This window comes from Apteryx rowi, unplaced genomic scaffold, assembly GCF_003343035.1.
Source record: "Apteryx rowi isolate R43461 unplaced genomic scaffold, aptRow1 scaffold_109, whole genome shotgun sequence".
Taxonomy (NCBI): domain Eukaryota; kingdom Metazoa; phylum Chordata; class Aves; order Apterygiformes; family Apterygidae; genus Apteryx; species Apteryx rowi.
Window position 1 is genome coordinate 2,132,830 of NW_020447297.1, and position 21,328 is coordinate 2,154,157.

At 38.1% G+C, this 21,328-nt stretch overlaps 1 protein-coding gene across 9 annotated transcripts in view; it reads left to right on the plus strand.

The window, feature by feature from the left end:
• Window positions 1–543: 543 nt before the first annotated feature.
• NKTR (natural killer cell triggering receptor) overlaps window positions 544–21,328 on the plus strand; it is a 45,338-nt gene continuing 24,553 nt past the window's right edge. For 2 of the 9 annotated variants that reach the window (XM_026072069.1, XM_026072079.1), the window contains exons 1-5: window positions 544–676; window positions 9,941–10,015; window positions 16,041–16,148; window positions 17,265–17,309; window positions 19,093–19,180. In XM_026072069.1, the coding sequence (XP_025927854.1) occupies window positions 619–676; window positions 9,941–10,015; window positions 16,041–16,148; window positions 17,265–17,309; window positions 19,093–19,180 (374 nt within the window). In that variant the 5' untranslated portion in view covers window positions 544–618. Of the gene's footprint in view, window positions 677–9,940; window positions 10,016–16,014; window positions 16,149–17,264; window positions 17,310–17,621; window positions 17,650–19,092; window positions 19,181–21,328 lie in introns of those variants that run through there. The other 7 variants (XM_026072054.1, XM_026072062.1, XM_026072098.1 and 4 more) reach the window with 6 other exon arrangements.

A 21,328-nucleotide genomic window follows, 5' to 3' on the forward strand; every position in this document is an offset into this window, starting at 1 on the left:
TTAATTAAAGACGAATTCCCCTCAGGGTGGACTTCGGGGCTTCCCGGGAAGGGTCGGGGGGACCCTCGCCCTGCTCAGCCCCTGCTGAAGCCAAGTTTCCCCCCTCCCCGGGAGTGCCGGGCAGAGGCAGGGCGGGGTTTGGGGAGCCCCTGGGGGCAGCGGGGGGGCGGGGAGGGGGTTCCCTAATGCCTGGCGGCCGGTGGGAGGGGAAGCCCTACTTTTGAGTAAGAAGGCATATCCATTAAAAAAAAAAAAAATCTAGTTCCTTTGGTCCCCCCCCGCCGCCAAAACACTGCCTTTTTTTTCTTTTTTCTTTTTTTTGCCTTTTTTTGCCCTTTTTTTGCCTTTTTTTTTTTTTGCTTTTGAAGGGTTGAGGCCGTGCGCTGTCGAGTTTTTTTTCGAAAACGCCACGGTGTTGTAATTCCAACCCTTTCGGTGGGGAGGGAGGGCGCTGGCTTGGGGAGCGCTGCGTTAAAAGCTGGCCCGGCGGGGGGGGGGACACGACGGGGGCGGCGGCGGCGGGACCCGCCGAGGTGTCGCGGCTCTGCTGAGCGAGTTTCTCCCTTCCCCGTGTCGTCAGGGCGCTGAGGGAGAGGGGCCCCCGGGCTGCCTGCGGCCATGGGGGTGCAGGACCGGCCTCAGTGCTTTTTTGACATCGAGATCAACCGCGAGCCAGGTAAGGCTTGGGGCTTTGCCATTTAATCTGTTCATTTAAAGTGGTTTCTTCGCCTCTTTTTGCCTTATTGATTGGCCCGGGCTGTTCGCAATGAATTTGGCCATTGGTATATATTTATGCATTTATTAACTTGGTGTTCTTTGTAACTCGGTGTCGCCTGGGATGCTGCATGCTTTTTGTTTTCTCTTGAGATCGGTTTTTAATCGCATACCTGAACAGGGGGCTTCAGAAAGGCATATAATACTGCTTTGAACATAAAAAACATTGTGTATTAAGAAGTGCTGTCTAGTTGGCATGTTATGTATTGTAAATTTACAGTCGTGTGAGTTATAGAAGATTGGGGCAAGTTATGAGGAGACTGGAGATAATGATGAGGTATGTATTAAGTGCTACAAGGAGCATTTTTAATCATAGAGTAATTGAATTAGAAAGGGACTTCAGGAGGTCATCTGGTATAAACCGCTCCTCCTCCTGCTTAAAATGAGTCTTCTGACTGTAAATAAAGAGGCCAGGTGGCCTGTTTATATATATATATATATATATATATATATATATATATCTCCATCTTTAGCTCATATCTTCCCTATGGAAAGTGTAATCGCCCTTAAGTGGTAGTCTATGTGTTTTAATTGCAGACTAGCTACTTAATTCCCACTGCAGTTTCACCTCTTCTTCTGTTTTTGGCAATCTGTAAAAATGATGATACAGATTTACTTCATCATAATTTTGAACAAGAAGTAATCCATGTATATGATTGCCTAATATGGATTCAGCACTTTATATCGCCATTATTTGTCTCTCAAAAAAGAAATAATTGTGATGGCTTCATTGTGCTTTCACTTTCATTTTCTGCTTCATAGTTTCTGTGAAAGCCTTTGAAATAAGAGTTGATATCTGCATTTTCAAATTTCAGTTGCATTCAGATGCAGCTTTTAGCCATTTGACTTGCTTTTTCATTTCATCAAAATTTCAAGAGATTTAATTCCAACTTCAGTGGCCTAATATGGCATAACTATAATTTATGGCTATTACAACTTCCGTTTGAGTTATTTTAATTATTTCACAGTGCTTTTTCTGAATACTTTTTTTTGAGGAGAAAAATGTAACTTTAAAATTATTTTTAACACTTTCCAAGTTTTTAAATTCAAATTTAGTATGGAATTGGACTATTAAAAATAAAATTTGGATGTTTTGGGTTAGGCAGGTTTCCAGTTCAAAAGTGTAGTTTAATGAAATTGATTTTTAGCACAATTAATGCTATGTATAGATGATTAGCTCAGTCTCATTTACTTTTCATCTTTGGTCCCTTTTTTTGTTTTGACTCTTTTTCTGGAGAATCCATCCCTACCCTGTTGTGCTTGTGCTTTGCTTCCTTCTGGTCTTCATGCATGCACTCCTGCTGCCATTCTGTAATAACTCTTGTTACAAAACACATGGCTGAGGAAGGGACCAGAAAAGTATCACAAGCAAAAGTGGGCTACCATGTCTCCCCTCATATCTATCTTGGATTTGGTGGATACTGGATTGTGGATACTGGTGTCAGAGAGAAATTGTAGTGTTAGTGTTCTGGGTGGTGCAGAACTGTGGTTCCCTGGAGTATGAACAGAGCCAAAGCCTTGTGCCTTGCTGTTTATTTTCTCTTTAAAGTAACATGAATCTCACAGCTGTACATCAAATTCAGAACCCTGCTGTTTTTATTGCACCTGATTAATGGCTTTTATTTTCACAGAAAAACATGCCAATTTATAAAATGTTGGGATCAGGACTTGTGTATAATGTAGTTATAATACTGTATGCTAGTGTCCATCATTAATTTACTATGCAATTATGTCTCAAAATTTAAGGTTAAATATATTAAAGCTTAAATATTGCCCTTTTGGCTGCAAGATGACCTTCAAAAGCTGAATCAAGTGTGAGTGGTGCAGCAGAGCTTACAGATGACATGAAGTATCTGTACTGTCCTTCTGGTAACAGTGAGGTATTAATTTGGAAAGCTGCTGACAGTTTAAAAGTTAAAATTAACATTTTTGCTGATGTGACTTTAACCCAATTAGCCTATCTGCTTGTTCATCTTTATTGGTTATAGAGATACTGGGGAAGGGAACAATGCTGCACGTTGCTGCTAGCCGAGAAGTAAGACATTGCCACCCTCCCAGTCTGCACTGAAAAGTTAAGCTAACATCTCCCCAGAGAACGCAGAGAGTAAGAGGACGTGCCTCTCTTTTACAACGCTGGAGACATCTCTTTGCCCACAAAATACGAAACTTTGTCATTCTAACACTTTTGATTGCTTAGAATCCAAAAATGTCCCACCACATAGCTGGCAACTGGTAGTTAGATTTCCCCTTGCAGGTTTTATGTTTGCCCATTGGTTGGACATGTGCCTGTAGCAATTAGAAATAAGATAGTAGTGCACATACTACATTAGAAGGAGCAGCAAAGGTGGGGTGTGTGTGTGAGAGAGGGAGAGAGACAGAGACAGAAAGAAAGAAAGAAGGAAGGGGAATGCAGAGTTTGAATTAGTTTCACTGTTAAACCAGATCTGTTATGCTACAGAAACTACAGAATTCATCCTGTGGCTTTAGTTGTGCTTTCAGAAGCTGTATTAGAGCTTTTGTGCCTCTATACCCTTACTTTAATTTTAGCTACAGAATTGTGAAGTAAAACTTGATGCCTGCTTATATGTGCCTCTTGCTGTGTAATAAACTTTTTAGGCTTTTTATCAGTGTTTTTCAGTGTAACTTGAAATTTAGATTACTTTCAATAAGCTCTTTGTTAAGCATTTTTTATGAGTGCAGGTTGTGGTTGATATTTCTTTAAAGAGCAAATGGAAAATAAATCAGGAGTCAGCATTTATTTTGATACTACTAGCACAGAGAGCTACTTTCTCTTGTTTCAGGGTTTGGGTTTTTTTGTTTGTTTTTTTTTCCCCATAATGGATTTGGGCACATAAAACTTGCAGGTAAGAATAAAATACTTATGGTCCCTGTAAAATTTTGGGATGTCAGCAGATGCCAATTTGATTACAATTGCTAGGTGCCTAGTAATGTCTTAACTCTGCTGCAAAATCCTTGTGTTCTAATTATCGTAGTACCTAAAAGACTGATGTCTGACTGGTAAATCAAATACAGAGTCTGTTGCTGTAGTAATTTATGTGGCTAGTCAAAGAAAAAAAAATGCTTCATTTTCTTCCCACCCCCATCGTGCTGAGCAAAGCTGACTGGCTTTGTCTCTCAGAAAACATGCTATATTTACTCTTTTTTTGCTGTGCTTCATACCTATTCACCAATGAATTTTCCATGTTTTCTCCTTTTCTTATTTAAAACTGGGTGTTCTTTTGTTGTTTGACCACTTGCTCATTTTTCCTTCTGCTTCAGTTTCTCTTCCTCCTGGGATACTGTCCCTCCCCTTTTCAGTCAGTCATTTTTTTTTATTACTTCTCCTAGTCTCAGTTGTCTGAAGCTTGGCGTATTTTGGGATTTTGGCTGCCAGAGCTATGAATTTAAGGGAAAGAAGCTGCACTGGACCAGTCACAGTAGTAGTACGTCTGCATTACTAGAACCAGGGAGGCAAATTTATTATGGGGTCTTTGTTATCCTTCCTGAACAGAGAAACTATTTTGCACTGGCTTCCCATTAACTTTTAGCCCTTTAGTGTTGTAGACTTGCAAAGAACAGTTAAGTGCTTTGACTCTGGCGGTGAACCGACTGGCAAACCAGTTTAGTGCAATGCAACAAGAGGACATATGGGGGCCCCCGTCAGAGAACATGAGGGAGATGAGGTATGGATAGGTCTCAGGGAGAACTCATGTGTTTTAGGACAAAATTGTAATCCGCATGTACAGAATTATCATTGTTGTCAGTTTGGAATGCAGTACCCTGAAGATTTACCTTGATGTCTGAAACAAATTGTGGATTAGCAAGTGGAGAAACCAAACTGATAAGCCTTTCCTACTAGGAGAAAACAAAATGTAGTTTCTCACTTGCATTTCTTGGAAGGCAGTAAATCTGAGTTGCGAGCAGTACTGAAAATATTCTTGCTGTTGTGGAGATCACAGAAGTCTGGAGTGAAGGGAGCTTTAGGGGGTGTTTGTGGAGGACACGGGTTAGTAGAGAGAGCTGGGGAAGGAAGAAGTTTATGGAGGCTTTGACTGCACAGAATGTAAGTTAGGGTAAGGAAGCATTAAGAGAGTGATAATGTGTCAAACCTTTATATAGATTTCTGCTTAGAGGAACTGTCCATTGTTTTAACTGATGTTTTAAATCTCTTTTTTCCACAGTGAGCTTTTATTTTCTGAAAACTTTACCTACGTTTCTACTCTAAAGCAATCTTCTAAAATTTATATAACTATTATTCTTAGGTTTCACAAATTTAGGGATAAATAAATACATAAGATTAAAATGTTTATTTTAATGAAGTGTTATTTAAACTAGTATGCAAATTTATCTAAGCCTTTGGGCCTCTGGCAAACTTCCTGGTACGTCTGCAAAGGCTGTGTACCGCTGTCTTAATGCTTGGACTCCCTACTTTCTTACTCAGCATGATGTTCTTGATGAAATATTGGGAAAAATGCAGCAGTGTCCTCCTACCTGGTTTGTGCTAAGAAATTGGGAAAAGACAAAAACAAAAATGAACTTAAAAATTAATTAGAGCCTATTGAAATAAGTTCTCTAGTTTTAATTTGAGTTAGGTTTGTTTCGGGAGTGTCTGTCTGAAATTGAGTCCTTCATGGCCTCAACATAATATAATCTAGTGAAAGAGTTTGCATTATGTGTAAAATATGTTCAAGCAATGCATGTTTGCTTCCAGTTTTTCTTAAAGAAGTTGAGCAGCTAAATTGGGGGAAATCACTCGATAAGCATTTGAAATCAGATTTTGATAAACCAAACTTTGCTAGCCGCAGCCCTTGTTATGATATAATGTGGATATTTCTACCCTGAATTTTGGTAACCTGATTTGAATAAAGTTCTAATTCTTCCACAGGTTAGACATTGTTCAAACATTCAAAAATGTAAAAAATGTTTTCATTTTTCAGCTTGTGAAGTGGGGCTCTGAAGTTTGCTTATTTCTGGTTGTTATGCCATCTAGTTCCTAGAACTGGTATACTTCATTAGCTGTCGATAATGCTTTATGAAATCATTCAGTTTTAATTTCAAAACATCTTAGAACTTGTATCATATTTACTGTATTTAATTACTAATAACTTAAATACTTCTTGGTCACTTACTTTAATTTCTATCCAAAAATATCTTTAAAGAATGAGTTTAAAAACTTCCTGACAAATAAGAATCACTTCATCATTTTTAATAATACTCAATGCATTGTTTTATGGTTAATAAAAATGTTAAGTTATGATTGGCTACGTTTCTGTGGTGCTGACTAGCATAAAAGTGCACTAATGTACTATAAAAACTATACTGTGATATACATGAGCACGTCTTCATAACTATGAGCTGATGAGAACCAGCATTTTATTGAGAATAAATGTAGATTAAAATTATAGAAATGTCCTGCCTGCTGATACATTGCAGTAAGATTAGTGTAACTTCCTTGTGATATTGGAAGATTTGCAGCCTAAGTTTGGTGAGAGTTTCATCATTAGAAAAATGACCTCAGCGTTGAAGTGAGGTGTCTCTGCAAGCTTATTTCCTTGGCTAAAGCTGACCGAGTAGTCTATGTAGGTTTATGAGCAGGCTTAACCTACTTGAATAGTCATTTTTAGAAACAATATCTATGTAATTTACTATTCAGGTTTTACGGTTAGTTGTAGAAAGCTTGTTCCCTCATCAGATAACTTCAGCTTTGTATGTAAGGTGAAGCACTTCAGAGAGGAGGGGTTGCATTACAGAGAGGACGTATTTAGATCTGAGGAGATTAGTAACATTTCAAATGCTTTTTTCAACCTGTGTTATGTCAGCAAATACCTCAGTTATTTGGCTATGAACTCCAGTTTTAAAATGGATCTTTCTTTTTTAGGGAAGAGGTGAGAGAAAGATTCATGGGTTTTGGGCAGACTTCTAACAGAATTTTTCTTGCGTTAAATTAACAGCTGTCATTTTATGTGTATTTATTTGATCTGAGTTTGAAAATCTGATCTTTCTTTGGCACATTTAATTGACTGTCAATAAAAAAAATACCCTTTTACTTAATAATATTCATGCAGTTTAGATAAAGTACAGATAGTAACCCACCAGACGGATATCAGTATGTGGTTTGTGTATTACCAGCAAACTGCAACACTTTATATAATTAGATATAACAGGGTGAGTAGTACTTCAGGTTATGTGGAGGAGAGACTTCCTTATTTTTTACTTTAGCTGGCGCTACTGTGATGCAGTCTTTTGATTCTGGATAAGTGTCATAAACCAAGTTTGTAGGAGGTGAGAAGGTATGACAAGCTAGCAGACATTATTGGCAAAGCACTACTAAAAGTACTATTGAGATCATAATATCTTAGTTAGGAATGTCTTTTTTCTTTATGCTCTGCCTTGAAATCCCCAAGAACTTCAGACAAAGCTTACGTCTTCCGGGGGAAGAACTTTAAAAGTGGTGTCACATTGGAGAAATGTGCACGCTGTGGATTGGATATAGCCTGTGAGCAACATGCTGTTACCTGAGGTTTCCACCTGAGCAGCTCAGGTCACCTGCAGAGAAGAGCTTTGTGGTTTCTGTACTGTCAAGCAGGCTATTTCATAAAGATCATATCTTCTTCTGGCTGTTGTTACATGATGTTAGTTTTGACAGCGTGAGTGGTGTAGATACTAACCACCTAATTTTATTCATATGCTATTAGGAAAATGTCAGTTCTGTAGTTCAGTAGTATAAGGATAATGAAAACAGAGGAATAGATAGACCTAGAAGTTTTGTGTGAAGCGATTTGCATGGATTTCAGCAGGAAGGAGCTTTTGTCTGGTTACTGTAGACTGACTGAAAAGTCAAAGTTGGACTTCTAAATTCCTGTAGCCTTAAAGTAAGCAAGCAATTCATATTGCTTCTATTAGGTTATAAACAACAATACAGCTTGACCTCGGTAGAGAGGTTACATGCTTCAATAAACTCTCAAATTTATCTTGTCCTCCCTGTGGCAAGTAAGCATATAGGTTATGTTCCCAGTGCGCATGGGTAGCATGAGCCATGAAATGCAACTGGTGTAGGTGCTTTGAAACTTGGATTTTATTTTTTTTTTTAAGCTAGCAATGGGGTTTCATAACTCTGACACTGATTTGTCAAGATAATAGGGACTTACAGTTGCAAGATGATTTTAAATGGGATACAACTCTTTTTCCATATCTTAATGTGCTAGATAGTGCCCTTTATATGGGGGACAGTGACTTGGAATGGGAAGGCTTCCATAGTTTATGCCTGAGGGTAAAAGTCTCCCCCAGAGCCTGTAGACAGTACACTTACTGGTTATTTGGCAGCTGTCACCTTCGTAAATCAACTGCTGATCCTTATTTTTCTAATGTTTGCAAAATGAGAATAGTGATAACTTTTTTTTTTTCTGAAAGGCATCAATGCTATTTCACATAACAAATGCAATTTAAGAGGAAATCGGTATGTGGCTTTCTAAAGCACTTAATCACTGTTCAGTTCAGCGCTTGTGCAAACAGAGGAATGGGATTCCTACTCTCCTGATTTACTGTGTTTATAATGAAAATTAATTAATTATTATTATTATTTTTTTGTAAACTGTCTTCTCTCTTGTGTTCTGTGTGTGTCTTCAGTCCACGTAGTTTATAATGGTTTCTTCACTTCCAAATAGCTGTTTCGTCATAGCGGTAGTTACAACTACTACTGTTTTACGTGGAGTTTTTGAATATTAGCGATTTCTTCATTCTTTGAAGACTGTTGCACACTTTTGAGATTTTTTTCTGCTTTAATGACAAATCCTCAGAGAAAGTTCTTAATGCAGTTATCTAATGAAATACAGACATTTCTACAGCTGAAGGTATTTTGAGTTTTTTTGTCTAAGAGTACAAAATGCTGGGGATCTTTGTGTTATTTTTCATTTCTTCACTAACTTTCTGAACCAATAATTCACCTCCTCAGAAATCACATATATTTGGACAAAACTTTAAACTTTAGTGTAATTTCTTTGGAATCTTTCAGTTTTTCATAATGCCAAAGTATTGAATAAAATACAACTGAACAACTCTTTTTTTTTCCTTTTAGGGAAGGAAAAGAAGTAATTCCTAGAGTAGTTACTTTTTTTGATAATTAAGTCGAAGTGTTTCCAGGGTATACCACTAGAGGGTAGTACTCATTAATAGATTATTACCAGTAGCCTCCTTGTAACGCTGGCCAACAGTGTAGCTTTTATGGCTTCTTGTTTCACAACCTATAAGGATGACATACTTTTCTTTTAACTGATTTTATATTTCTTAAAGTTCTCATATGTTTGCGAGTTTTTAGATTTTCAGTTTAGAAATATATTTCCCACTGTCTTGGAAAATAAAACAGAAAACGTGAAGCAGTTCTAAAATTTTTTCTCTATACTAACCTCTCTTCAGCAGTATTTTAATAGTTTTCAAGGATATGTAGCGTAAGTACTATCAATAGCATGGGAGTAGCTGCACTGAGAGTGGGAATTACTCTGCTCGCTTTGCATGGAGAAGTAGTATTTGGTTCATAGTATTTGGCAAGTAGAGCAGTAATTCTGAAATTGCTAGTATTGTTCCACCTGCTTTTAATTTTTTCTATTTGATGCATCTATTATATTTTATACTTTTACCAAAGGCCAAGAACTCCATTTCATATGTAATCCTTAACATGGTATGGCACTAAGTCAGTTGGATTCATTAGGTAACGATCAGATACAAAACTGCAGAGATGTAATTATTAATAATATTTGTATAAACATAATACCTAAAATTTAAAAAATCCCATAGCTCTGAAGATCTATATCTATGACGAATCATTTTCTTTTTCAAAACAGTAATTAACTGACAGGATAAACTATTAAAACAAACCAGTTTGGCTTTCCAAGTTGAATTGAATCATTAGGATTCAATTAATCTAATTGATTAAGATTTTTAATAAATTTCATATGATGAGGTTGTTTAATCTTTATATTTGACAATCATGCTATTGTTCTTTTGTGCCACTTATTTTAATATATTCATATTTGAGACGCCTGATTCTGCTTGATAAAATAACTTTTCCCCAGAAAATTATATATTCAAAACATGCTGATTTGTTTATAAGTTAATTTGCTTATGTGGTTACAAAGAGTTATAAAACTTTTTTTTTTCTTTAATCTTCTAGTTGGTCGAATTATGTTTCAGCTCTTCTCAGATATATGTCCGAAGACTTGCAAAAATTTCCTTTGCTTGTGCTCGGGTAAGTAATACGCTTAAATTTAAGAATTCTAGTATGTTAAAGTTGTTGTTCATTCGTAGTAGTAACAGCAGCATAATACAGTGCTGATAATTTTCTGATTAAAACACAGCTAGGACTTGTTAGTGCTGAGGAAGCTTTGATTAGGACATAGCAAGAAATTGTCTGGTATTCCGTAACACATACTGAGTTAGAGTAATAGAAGTAACGTGATTACAGAATGCAAAATTGTGAATTTATGGAGCAAAACATATGTTTGCCCTTAATCTGGGAGTCCTTTAATTAGAAGTGATTGGTAAGGAGTATGGTGGAATTATCATTAAAGTTGCGTGTATGTGAAAAAGGCAAATGGAACCTTAGGATTTAATCAGGAGAGACGAAGTATTAATGTCACTGTACGATACATTGGTGACACTTGACTTGGGATACTGCATAAAATTTTGATTGCCCTTATTCAAAGAAAGAATATTCAAAAACGAACAGGTTCGTAGAAGTGCTACACAGCGGTCAGAGGAAAGAAGAGTCCATTAAATCTGAGGAGAAAACTTTTTCACTTTTAGCAAAATGAAGAACTGAGTATGATGATTCCTTACGAATCCTGTGGGTGGTTTGGTGCTTCTTGGTCCACACTACTCCTCAGACATTTTGCAACTGTAAGCTGATGCTGAGTCTTGATTAGGTTATTAAGGGAATTATGCTATGTGTTATTTGTAATGCAAAGAATGCATTCAGTTTTTCTTGATGACCTTCGAGTCCCATGTACCTGAATGCTCAAGGACTTGCAATTTGCCTTAAATCAACTGCACCAACAAATCCTTGTGTATGAAATAACTACTTTCCAAATAGTTAACTCTCCAGCAAGACCATCCAGGCAGCATTTTAACATCTGGCTTTTGTGAACAGCTTTTAGCTAAATTGGTTATGTGAAACAAATGTCTTGATGGTATCCTTAATGCGTTCTTGAAAAGTTCATCTTCTCAGTTCTCAGATCCCAAAATGTGATGTGTTCTAGATACCAGTGATAAGAATTAGAAGAACCTTATAATACTATGAACTCATGAAGAGGATAGTAGATATTCCAATTTTTGAGGTGCCCATGGTGCCGCCCCCTTTCTTTACTCCACTCTCTGGTTCTTATTAATTACGCTTATTGAAGTGTCACCTAGGGATGACAGGGGACTGCGAATGAGAAGCAACACCATGACTAACACAGAATAAAGGACAACTCTTTCAAAGTGCATCATAATCAGAATAAGTAACAAAAGATGAGAAATAAAATGCAGTAGCAGACTGAATAGCGTAATGTCTGAGCCTCATATTCAGTAGTTCTTTTATTTAAACCCTTACAGTAGCTTTGCTGGAAAGGGGTTAGCTGGAGATAAAGGGACAAAAAGGTGTTGGAGATCATGAGGAATGAAACTGAAGTAGGTGTTTAGCAGAACAGAGAACAGTTTAAAAAAAAAAAAAGTCAAAAAGTAGCTTGATATCTTTGTCTTGCATCCCTGTTTGAATTCTGTTCTATAGCTGGCTGTGCAGGTTGCATTGAACTCTTCAGCCGGAACGTGTCTTCATTGTGCTTTCTTTCAAATGTTTTTCTGATGTCTTGCCTACTGTTGAGATCAGACTAAAAGACTTAAGAGCTGCTTGAAACATTCCTTTTCATTCTTGTTTGCTGTTATGGAATCATATAATGGTACTGTGATTTGACAGATGCCTTTAAAAATTTGCTACAAAACATGATAACTAAATCTGGCGGGGGGGAAAGACGCACACAGAGGAGCCTGGTGAATGGGATGTTTGAGAACGGGATTAATTTCTTTTGCTTGTAGAAGCCATGTCTCTCTACGATACTAGCTCCCAAGTTTGGACTCAAGATAGCTGAGCTTAAAGGCTTGGGTCACATGACTAACATTAATTCTTTTCTTGTTTGCACTGATTGCATCTGTACTGCTGTTTTGTTTTCCTTAGTCCCTTCCTGTCAACTCTTCCATCTGCATTTCTGTTTCTCCTTGACAGGTTTTTTTCCAGCATAATTGTTACTGCTAATTTATCTGTGTCATACATGCCATTTTCCCTCTTCTCCTGCCTTGTACTGTCAGTGTCTGTACTACCTCAGCACCTAAGCATCTAGGCTGAACTCTCCACGCAAGGATGCTGTCTGCTGCGTGATAACATGGATGTGAGCTGTGACCAGGCGCAGAAGGCCAGACTTAGGGTCATCCATGCTGTCCATAGTAGGATCCAGCAGTTCTTTGGTACCTACTTTCTCTCTGTCCCCATGGACTGGTGTGGGCATTCCAGTTAGACTACTACTTCTGTGTCCACTTAGATTATGTTACTAAGCCTATCTTTAGAAGAGCAGCAGTTCTGTTGGAGGGAGATGAGCATCTACTGGTAAGATTGCTTTGACCTCAGGCAACCAAAACTTTGAGATGTGAAGGGTTGCTTTTCATTTTCAGAGTTGTGAGCTGATAAAACATCTTCAGAGGCCGAATGAGTCACTTGCTTCCAGGAGTCACACTCTTCTGACTCCTTCTGCTTGTCACAGCAAGATCCGTTGTTAGGAATTTGGTCATCATGGGAGTGTGGGTTGCTGTCAGGTGTATCTTTTGTCCTTATCTCTTGGTCTTTGCAGGAAGTCTTTAAGTCACTGGAGGTTTACTCAATACAGTATCCTTTTCTGGTGTTGACATCCTGTGGTTGTCATAGACTAGGGCTACACATGTCTAAGGAGGCATACAATTGTATAATAGAAAGGGGACACTATCCCATTATTCTGGACCATATAGTCTAAGTAATGGAATATCTTAGCAACAAACTGTGGGCATTGTGCATTTTCATACTACTTAAATTCAGGATTCTGCATGCTAGGCCAATCCAGCATCATCTTTTTGCATACAGACATACGAGCACCCACCTGCATTCTAGCTTATAAAGTCACCATTGCTGCCTGGCACAACATGTCCTCACTCATGCTGTTACAGTCCTCAGAAGCTTTATTTGGACTCTCCACTTCCATTTTGTCATTGTCAAGTGAGTTTTTGCTTGTCTCAGGGCAAGGTGATATGCTCCAAGAGAAAGATTGGAGGCTAGTATTTTAAATGCTGTGCCCGTCTTCATGCCTGCTGCTCCCTCCATCATCTCTACGAGGCAAGCCAGGATTATGTTTTTGTCAGAAACAGATGGAGGAGGGCAGGGTGATTCTGGCTGCCTTCCTGCAGCCTGACATTGTTGTCAGAAATAGACCTGGCTCCTGTGAAAGAATGCTGTCTGCTTTGACAGCAAGATGCTTCTTGCATTTAAATTAAAACATCTGGACTTAAACTGGCATATGTAGGCCCATTGCAGACTCTCCAGTCAGTCCACCTGTCAGATGAACACAAGCTCATCTGCTCTTTGGTACTTTCTCAGGAGCTTCCCTTTGTATAATCTCAGCCAGAGACCGTTGTTGGGCATATAATGCAAAATATTTGAGATTAGGCTGGCAGTGCAGGGTGTTATTAGGCCGCCAAGACTGATGTTTACCCACCAAGGGAGACTGGCAGTGTGGTGAAGGCCCTTGTGTTGTCCTCACCACAGAAGTCTCTTCACATAATGGAATAACCCTTACAGTGTCTGTGTAAATTCTCATCCGTTCCTTTTCCCAGAGGTTTGCAGCACTTGAAAAGAACTGTTTAGTCATGGAGGAGGCAGCTAGATAGGGCTTGAGTAGCACCTTGTAGTTCAAGGAACAGAAGACTGCAGGAAAAAAAGGAGATGCCAAATTGTGGATGTGTGAAAGGGACAGCTCTTGTCCATCTGCAGATACCTTGGGGAGGGCCACTTTCTAGCTTTACCTGAGTAGAGATTAAATGGAGGACCTCCTGTTTTTTCAGGTCTTCCCTAGAAGTAATGGCACATGCCCAGTTTGCTGTGGGCTTACTTAACACGCATTGATCCAAATGCAAGAAAGGACCATCCTGATGTGTGATAGGGCTACCTCATTTACTGCGTGCTCTTCTGGAATTGTGCTGTGTGAGAGACTTGACTGTCTTCCTTGTGTGCAGTCACTTCATACTTGACGTTTATTCTGATAGTCTGTCCTGTCCTGGAGAAGCTCTATAAGAGAGTAAAAGAAGGAACTACAACTTTTGGCCAGGGTCTAAAGCTCACCTTTCAGCACCAGCTTGCTTACTTACATGGTCAGGCACAATGCTGGATCCAATTCTGTAAGCCTGAGGAATATGCTGAAACATGGCCAAAAATGAGGGCAGAAGCTTCTTGATATTGATCAATGTGGGCTTTCCAATACTGTACCAAAGAGATGCATGTTTTGGGGCTGTGTCCAGTCCTATAATACCTAGCTTTGCTTGGATAGCTTCTGTGGAAAATGAAGTAGGAGTAGGCATGGGTTATAGGTATGGAGAATCAAGGTGATGGAAAATGTTACATTCTGTGACTGAAGGCTTTTATAAGTGCAGTAAACAACAATCCCGTAAGTGGATTTGGTGTTATGAACTGCTCTTTGCCCTTGTTGTGGCAGCTTTGTGCTGTTTGGAATGGCAAATTTGGGGTGGTTTGGCCATTAGTGAGTTTGGGGTGGAGAGACAGCAAAGGGCAAAAGGAGACTTGGCTCTGAGTAACTAGTATATGTAGAATTCTGAGGGCGCTTTGTGATACATAACATACTGGTTGTGTGTTTTCTGACCAAGTAGCAGATGCCCATGCCATAACCAGTGGTGGGATAAAGCCAAGACTCTGAAATGTCTGTTTGTGCTGTCTCATTACAAAATCTCCTGCAGGTGTGGCTTATGTGGGATCTGAGCTGGTGCACAGAGTGTTATACCTACTACTTTTGATTGCTGTGCTCTGCAAGCTCCCCTCTTCTTGAAAGCTAGACACAGCGTCTCTTACAAATGTTCCCTGGCTGTGGGACCTGTATGAATCCCTCAAATGAGCCTGCTATCTGGGGCTTCTGCCCCTCCATGTGCCCCCTGCACTTTTTCTTCTGAATTTTGGAAGAGGTGTTAGTAAAGCTTGAGGATCTGGGATGTCTTTCTCAAAAATCACCAGTAGGTTTGAAGTACTGCTGCACTGTCTGTTTGGTGAGCGTGTCACTTCTCGGGAAACTTCAGGCTCTGAAAGGATCATAACGAGCACTGCGGCCTGGCTAGGCTCCTGCTGCTGAGTAAGAATAGCCCTGGTGGTACCAGTTTAGCATTTGGATTTCTGTCATGTTTCTCATTTGGTTAGTTCTGGAATGGTTCTTCTATGCACAATGCTTAATTCTCCTGCTTCCCTGTTCTGTTCTACCAGTCTGTGGCTTCATGTTGCCATTCATATTTTGACAGAATCAAAACATTGATCTTAAACATTCTTTTTGCAAATGTCCACAAGGAGAAAAGCTTTCTCCTCAGTTCATGTAAGTGTACTTCCCCCTCCTTTCAGTGATAGGAATCTGTTTTGTGCGGGTTTTCTTACTGAGATAATGAGGAAGGGCTGGTGCAGGGCACTGTGCATGGGTCGGTGAAGATGTGAGTCATGTTTGGAGTAGCTCAATCCTACTTCTCCAAGGCTGGGTTGCATTCAAACTGAGTGGAGGCCTGTTCTCCTGAGCTCAGGTTTCTCTGTCCTGGGACGCAGCTGGCCCACTCTGATGTATAAATGGTTTGAACTGGACTCCAGTGTTAGCTTCAGCTAACATAACAGTGTGGCTATAACCACAGAAAAGAGTTAACCCATCATTATAACGAATTCATGTTTTCTTGTGAATTGTCCTGAGTGGATTGTTAACCGATGTACTCCCTCTTAGAAGGGGGGGGAATTTTTTGGAAGAAACCTAGTTTTCACTTGTGCATACTCAAGATGTCTTTTGCAAAGTTTCCGTTATTAATGGGAGGAGAAGAGGCAAAAAGTTGGACCATTTTTATCTTTTACCATTCGGTTGTGTTATTTTGATGGCTCTCTTCTTTTCTTAGCACTAGGTGGGAAATCCTTGGAATTTATCTAGTGACAATCTGTAGATTCTTTTTGTTTGAACTTCTTGCAGGTGAAAAAGGAATTGGAAAAACAACTGGAAAAAAGCTGTGTTACAAAGGCACTACATTCCATCGTGTCGTTAAAAACTTCATGATTCAGGGTGGGGACTTCAGTGAAGGTAAAATATGTTCTTTAAAACTGAAATGTCTTGGAACAGAAATTTTAATCTATAAAGCTACATTAATACTTCCATGTCATTTTCTAAAGTTATAAAATGCCATAAAAATTTCATTTGCTATGAAGTATAGCACAGATTCTCAGTTTTTTTGTTAATTTTTGAAATTCTAAACTATTTCAACTGAAATAATTCTTGTTTAGATAGAATTAAGTTTAAAAAAAAAAAAGTGCTGGAGTTGATAACACTTATTGAAACAGATTTCAAATCCAAACTGCAGTCTTACTGCTTCACTTTTTGTGCCCACGCAGTAGAGACAGCACTAGTAATGCTCATTCTTATTCTGTTTATACAGGGACATCACTGTTTGAATAAGTAAAACTAGTAAATATGATAAAAATACTTAATGCATGAGTCTCCAAAAGCAGATTTTTGAGGACTTTTCTTGTTCCCTTCCCTCCGTTATGTGCACAACTTAACATTTCTGTCTGTGTCCATTCCCCAAAATATCTGCCCTTACCGAAACGTCTCTGTGGTCTTCACTGTAACCTCAACCCTTGTAACTGATGAAATGTATTTTGGGGGGAATACCTTGAGAGTCAAGCAGAAGAAAAGAAGGTGCCTTTGAAAGAGCTGTTAGTTACTTGTTTATCTTGCCCATTCTGGTGACCTCTCGGTTGTTCGGAGCAGGGCAAGCTTGTTGGTTATACTTACTGTGGGCTGGCTTGCTTGCTGTTGTGTTTTCTTCTGCTGCCGCTTTAGCAAGTAACAGTGAGGAGCAGTCTTTGGAGCCTCGCTTGAGGCTTTCCCGTGTTCAGAGGCGCTAAGGCAGCGTTCATTTTCAGTGTTGTGAGTTTCAACGGGATAATAAAATGCCTCGCGAGCACAGTGTTGCCTTACAAACCTGACAGGAAAGTACTGTTAGACAAGCGGTTTGTTAAAAATAGGATTTACAAGACTAACAGATTTACAAATGAAAAGTTGCCCCTTTTAAGAGGGATATGCTCAGATATTATAACTGGCCAGAGTATCCTGGTTTGGTGTAGATGGGTGGGATAGTACATACAGCTTTATTCATAAAGCAAACACAAGGTTTAATTCATGCTTTTTAATGCATAGGTAATGGAAAAGGAGGTGAATCTATTTATGGTGGCTATTTTAAAGGTAAGGGCAAATACATCTTTACAGATTCTTGATTCAGTTCTGAGATATACAAGTCTTGATTCCCAAGATACTTAATGAAAAGAGGTCTACTTATAGATCACCTTTTGCATGAAACTAATGCTGCATGAGAATTATTTTTATATGCATGACTTTCAGATAATTTATTTTGTAATATTTAACTTTAACTGACAATTAATTAAGGCTAACATTATTGGTTAAACATGACTTTCAGCATGGAGGTTAGGCAACTTTATTCATGAATAAACTCCTATCTTCCTGCCTAAAACTGTCAACATATTCTTTTGTTTATAGAGAATGTGGTCTTTTGCAAAATGAAAAGGTAAGAGACAAAAGCTCAGTAACACAAATTGAAACTCTGTTCCCTTTTACCCTCCCTAGTAAATATATAGACAACTGATACGTCCGTTTGTAGATGGATATCTGTGTTGCTTGGAGAAATAAAGAGTTCTGTCTAACCTTTTTGAGGGTTAATGACTTATTCTGAGAAAATTATACTGGCATAATTTCCAGTTCTAAACAGTTGTTTCTTCTTTTGTTAACGTCCCTTTCCTCCCCTTCCCCATTCAAGGTTTGTATGCTTAGTGTTTGTTTCTAAGAATGTTTGACTTGTTTATATGCTACACAAGTTACTTTTGTTTATCAAATCTTTGCAAGTAATGTACATCATGTAACTCTTTTTAAAATCTAGTGTTGGAAAGAAAATAGTGAGTTTATAAAGTATTCAATACTTTAAGGACACACAATTTTTTTCTTACAAAAACAGGAAGTTACTATGGTATTCCAGTGTTAATACTGGCACTATACATGTTTATGACATCCCGCTGATGTATGTTTTGCAATTAGCTCTGTGTGGTTAAGCGCATGCTATTAAATTTGTCTGAAACGGAGATGTAGTTGGATGTTGGAATATTAGAGCCTTTAGTCAAAAGCAACTCTTTAACAGAACCATTTGTTAAGAAGTTATTAGGGTTTGTTTCTAAAGAATATACTTGAGGTTGTAAATGCTGAAACATACAGTGTTGTGTTTTGGTATATAATCTTAAAAATAAAGACTTTGTATGCTTAAAGTACTATTTTTATCTATGGAAAAAGCAACTTTTTAAGATCTGGTTTGGTATTGTGCTGCATGACCAGAAGCCCTATTAAGTTCATGGAAATAGTAAATGTGTCTTTAGTCTTAATCGTGGTTTTACACTTAGGAAGAAAGTTTCTCATTCAGGCATGGGGGGGGGGGAGGTGTTTATTTTTTCTTGCATGTTTTAAGACCTCGAATTTTGAATTGATAGGTGGGTATCATTTAATGTGCCATATCAGGGAAATGGCTGTTTTACTAGATCTTTCTACCTGAGATGCATGTTGTGTAAATAACAGTATTGTGTATGTTAAGTCTTGTTTTAGGATGACAGTAAAAGTATGCTAACTTTGTTTTAGTTCAGAAAATGTTGGATTTAAGCCCAAGTGTATGAGGATCTAATGTTTATTGAAGACACTAATAATGACTTTAAATTTTCTTCATTATAAATGTTCTGGAACTAATTTCTTTAAGAAGGAATCTTGTATCTTTTCTGTCTTATGGCTGTATTTCTACTCTATTTTTTGAGAGATTTGATTAGATTTAATGGTTTTTTTTTCCCCCCCAATATGTTCAAGTTTCTTTAGCAGCAGAGGAATTTCTCCTTGTAGCATCCGTATGTTACTAAGAAAATTAGACTTGTATTCTTTGTCAGGGAAAATCTGACAAACATATTTTTTCTTCAAACAGATGAAAACTTTATTCTCAAACATGACAGAGCGTTCCTTTTGTCAATGGCAAACCGAGGGAAACATACCAATGGTTCCCAATTTTTCATGTGAGTAGATGTAATACGACAGTTGAGCTTTTCTTAAACAGAGAAGCGCTGTTCATGAGAAAGATGGTATTGCTAAATTAACTGTGACAATGTTATCTGCCTTATTTCGACTAGGGTCGAACGGGTACCTGCAGTGTAAGCTGTGATAGGAAATGCTAGTTATCACCATTTGTTTGTAGCATTCGTTTGGATTAGAAATTAATACTTCATGGATGTTCCTTGTTTATTGCTTTTTTTTTTTTTTTTTTTAACCCTAGAAGAATGTGTTATGTTATTACATGTTCTTAATGTCCAGAAAATAGATCCTCTGGCTTTGTGTGTACCAGCCACAGCCAAACAGATTATCTGTGGATTATGATACTGAACATTGTATGCTGAAGGCAGTGAGATCTATGGTAGAGATTGTGTAAGGTTTTACATGTGCTCTTTAAAATGTAGTCGTTTATGATTGGGTTTTATTTTGTTTGGGGGGGATATTTTTGTTGTTTTTTCTTTCCTTTTGGAGTGTTTTTTCCTGAAGTGCCTTTCTTCTGTACTGCCGCGTAGTGCTGTTCAGATGGGTATATCAATTCTTTGGGTCCTAACACTGTGTAACATATGTACTCAAAATCAGATTTCCCTATGTTATTTCAAAGAGAAAATCCATTCTAGTATATGGCCACGATTTGTTAAACTAGAAAACACATGACTGTCCATCATGAGTAAATATTAAACATTGAAACAATGCAGGGTCTTTTGGATAAAGCAGTTGTATTCTAGGTTCAGTCTTAGTATTTTTAAACATGCTAATGTTTATGTGAATATCCATCTAGCTTAATTCCCGTTTAAAAAGGTCTTTTTGTTAATGCTTCGCAGTTTGTATTTGAAAAGATCTTTATAACTTTGGGCTTTTGTTGAGAAGAAATTTCGTTGTGATATAACACCGGTATTTTCAAAATTAAACTTTAGCGTAGTTGCTTAACTATTAAAAAAAAAAACCCACAAACTAACTTTTTTTTTCTTTGCCATCTTTCTTGGGGAATAAGAATGAATGGCGCTTCACTGTCTTCAGTAAAGGAGTAAATTGTCCTGATGTATATTACTATTTTCTTTGCCTGAAAAAAGATCTTCAGTATATGATAAAGTTCAGATAAGAGACATTTTTGGGTCTCTTCCTAAAGAATGTCCTAAAAATGGAAAATGAGTAGGAACCTAGGAGGAAGGCTTTCATAATTGCTGCTCTGACTTTCTGTAGAGATAAAATTGTAAGATAAACTTCAAAAGCTTGTTTGTTCTTAACCTTCAAACCAAATTTGAAATGTCATGTTTCCTTAGAGTAAACCTGAAAATACACCCACGCACTCACAGCCACACACCAATATATCTATAAAACTGTAGTTTAAAAAGCTCTCTGCAAGGCATTGGTCCACTATTTATTACTTGGTGACTTATCATTTGATTCTCCTGTCACAATTTTCCATTTTTAAGCTTATCTGAACAATATACATGAAAACTTAATGTTACCTCCATTCAGAAGCTGTTATTTGAGGGCTCTAAAGTTTCTTTCCTTCTCTCCTGCATTTAATTCAAATGTCTTTCTCTTTCCCCTTATACTTAATAGCCTCAACCTGTTTAATTAGATTTAACAGACATGAGTGCCTTATCTCTCCCCATACTCCAAAACAGCCTAAGGTTGTGTTAATGCTAAATTGTAATTTACATGTGACAAAACAAACTGTGTTTAAAAATACTTCCATCAAACACAGAAATATTTTAGATGATGCAGGTGTTCTTCAAAAGTTCATTCTTCTGCCTCTTTCTCAAAATCACTGTTAGGAGAAAACTTTACGGTTTGGGAATTCAGTCGAGGGGGGGTAAGACACCTAAACATAAAGCTGGGCACAAGGTGCCTCTATCTTGGCATTTGAATGAGGGCCCTTGATCCCTGACATGCGGTTGAGATGCCTGGCTCACCTGCAGATGCCTGTATTTAAGATATTCAAGTTAATACATTTAAGCTGAATCCTAGCCTTGTCCTGCAGCTAGTCCTAGAGATACGTACATTTACAGAAGCTGTACGGAAGCCGCTGCTCATGAAGGCAGGGGTGTGTGTGTGTATGTATACAGTGAGTTGCAAAGGCAGGTTCCCGTTTGATAACTCGATTTATA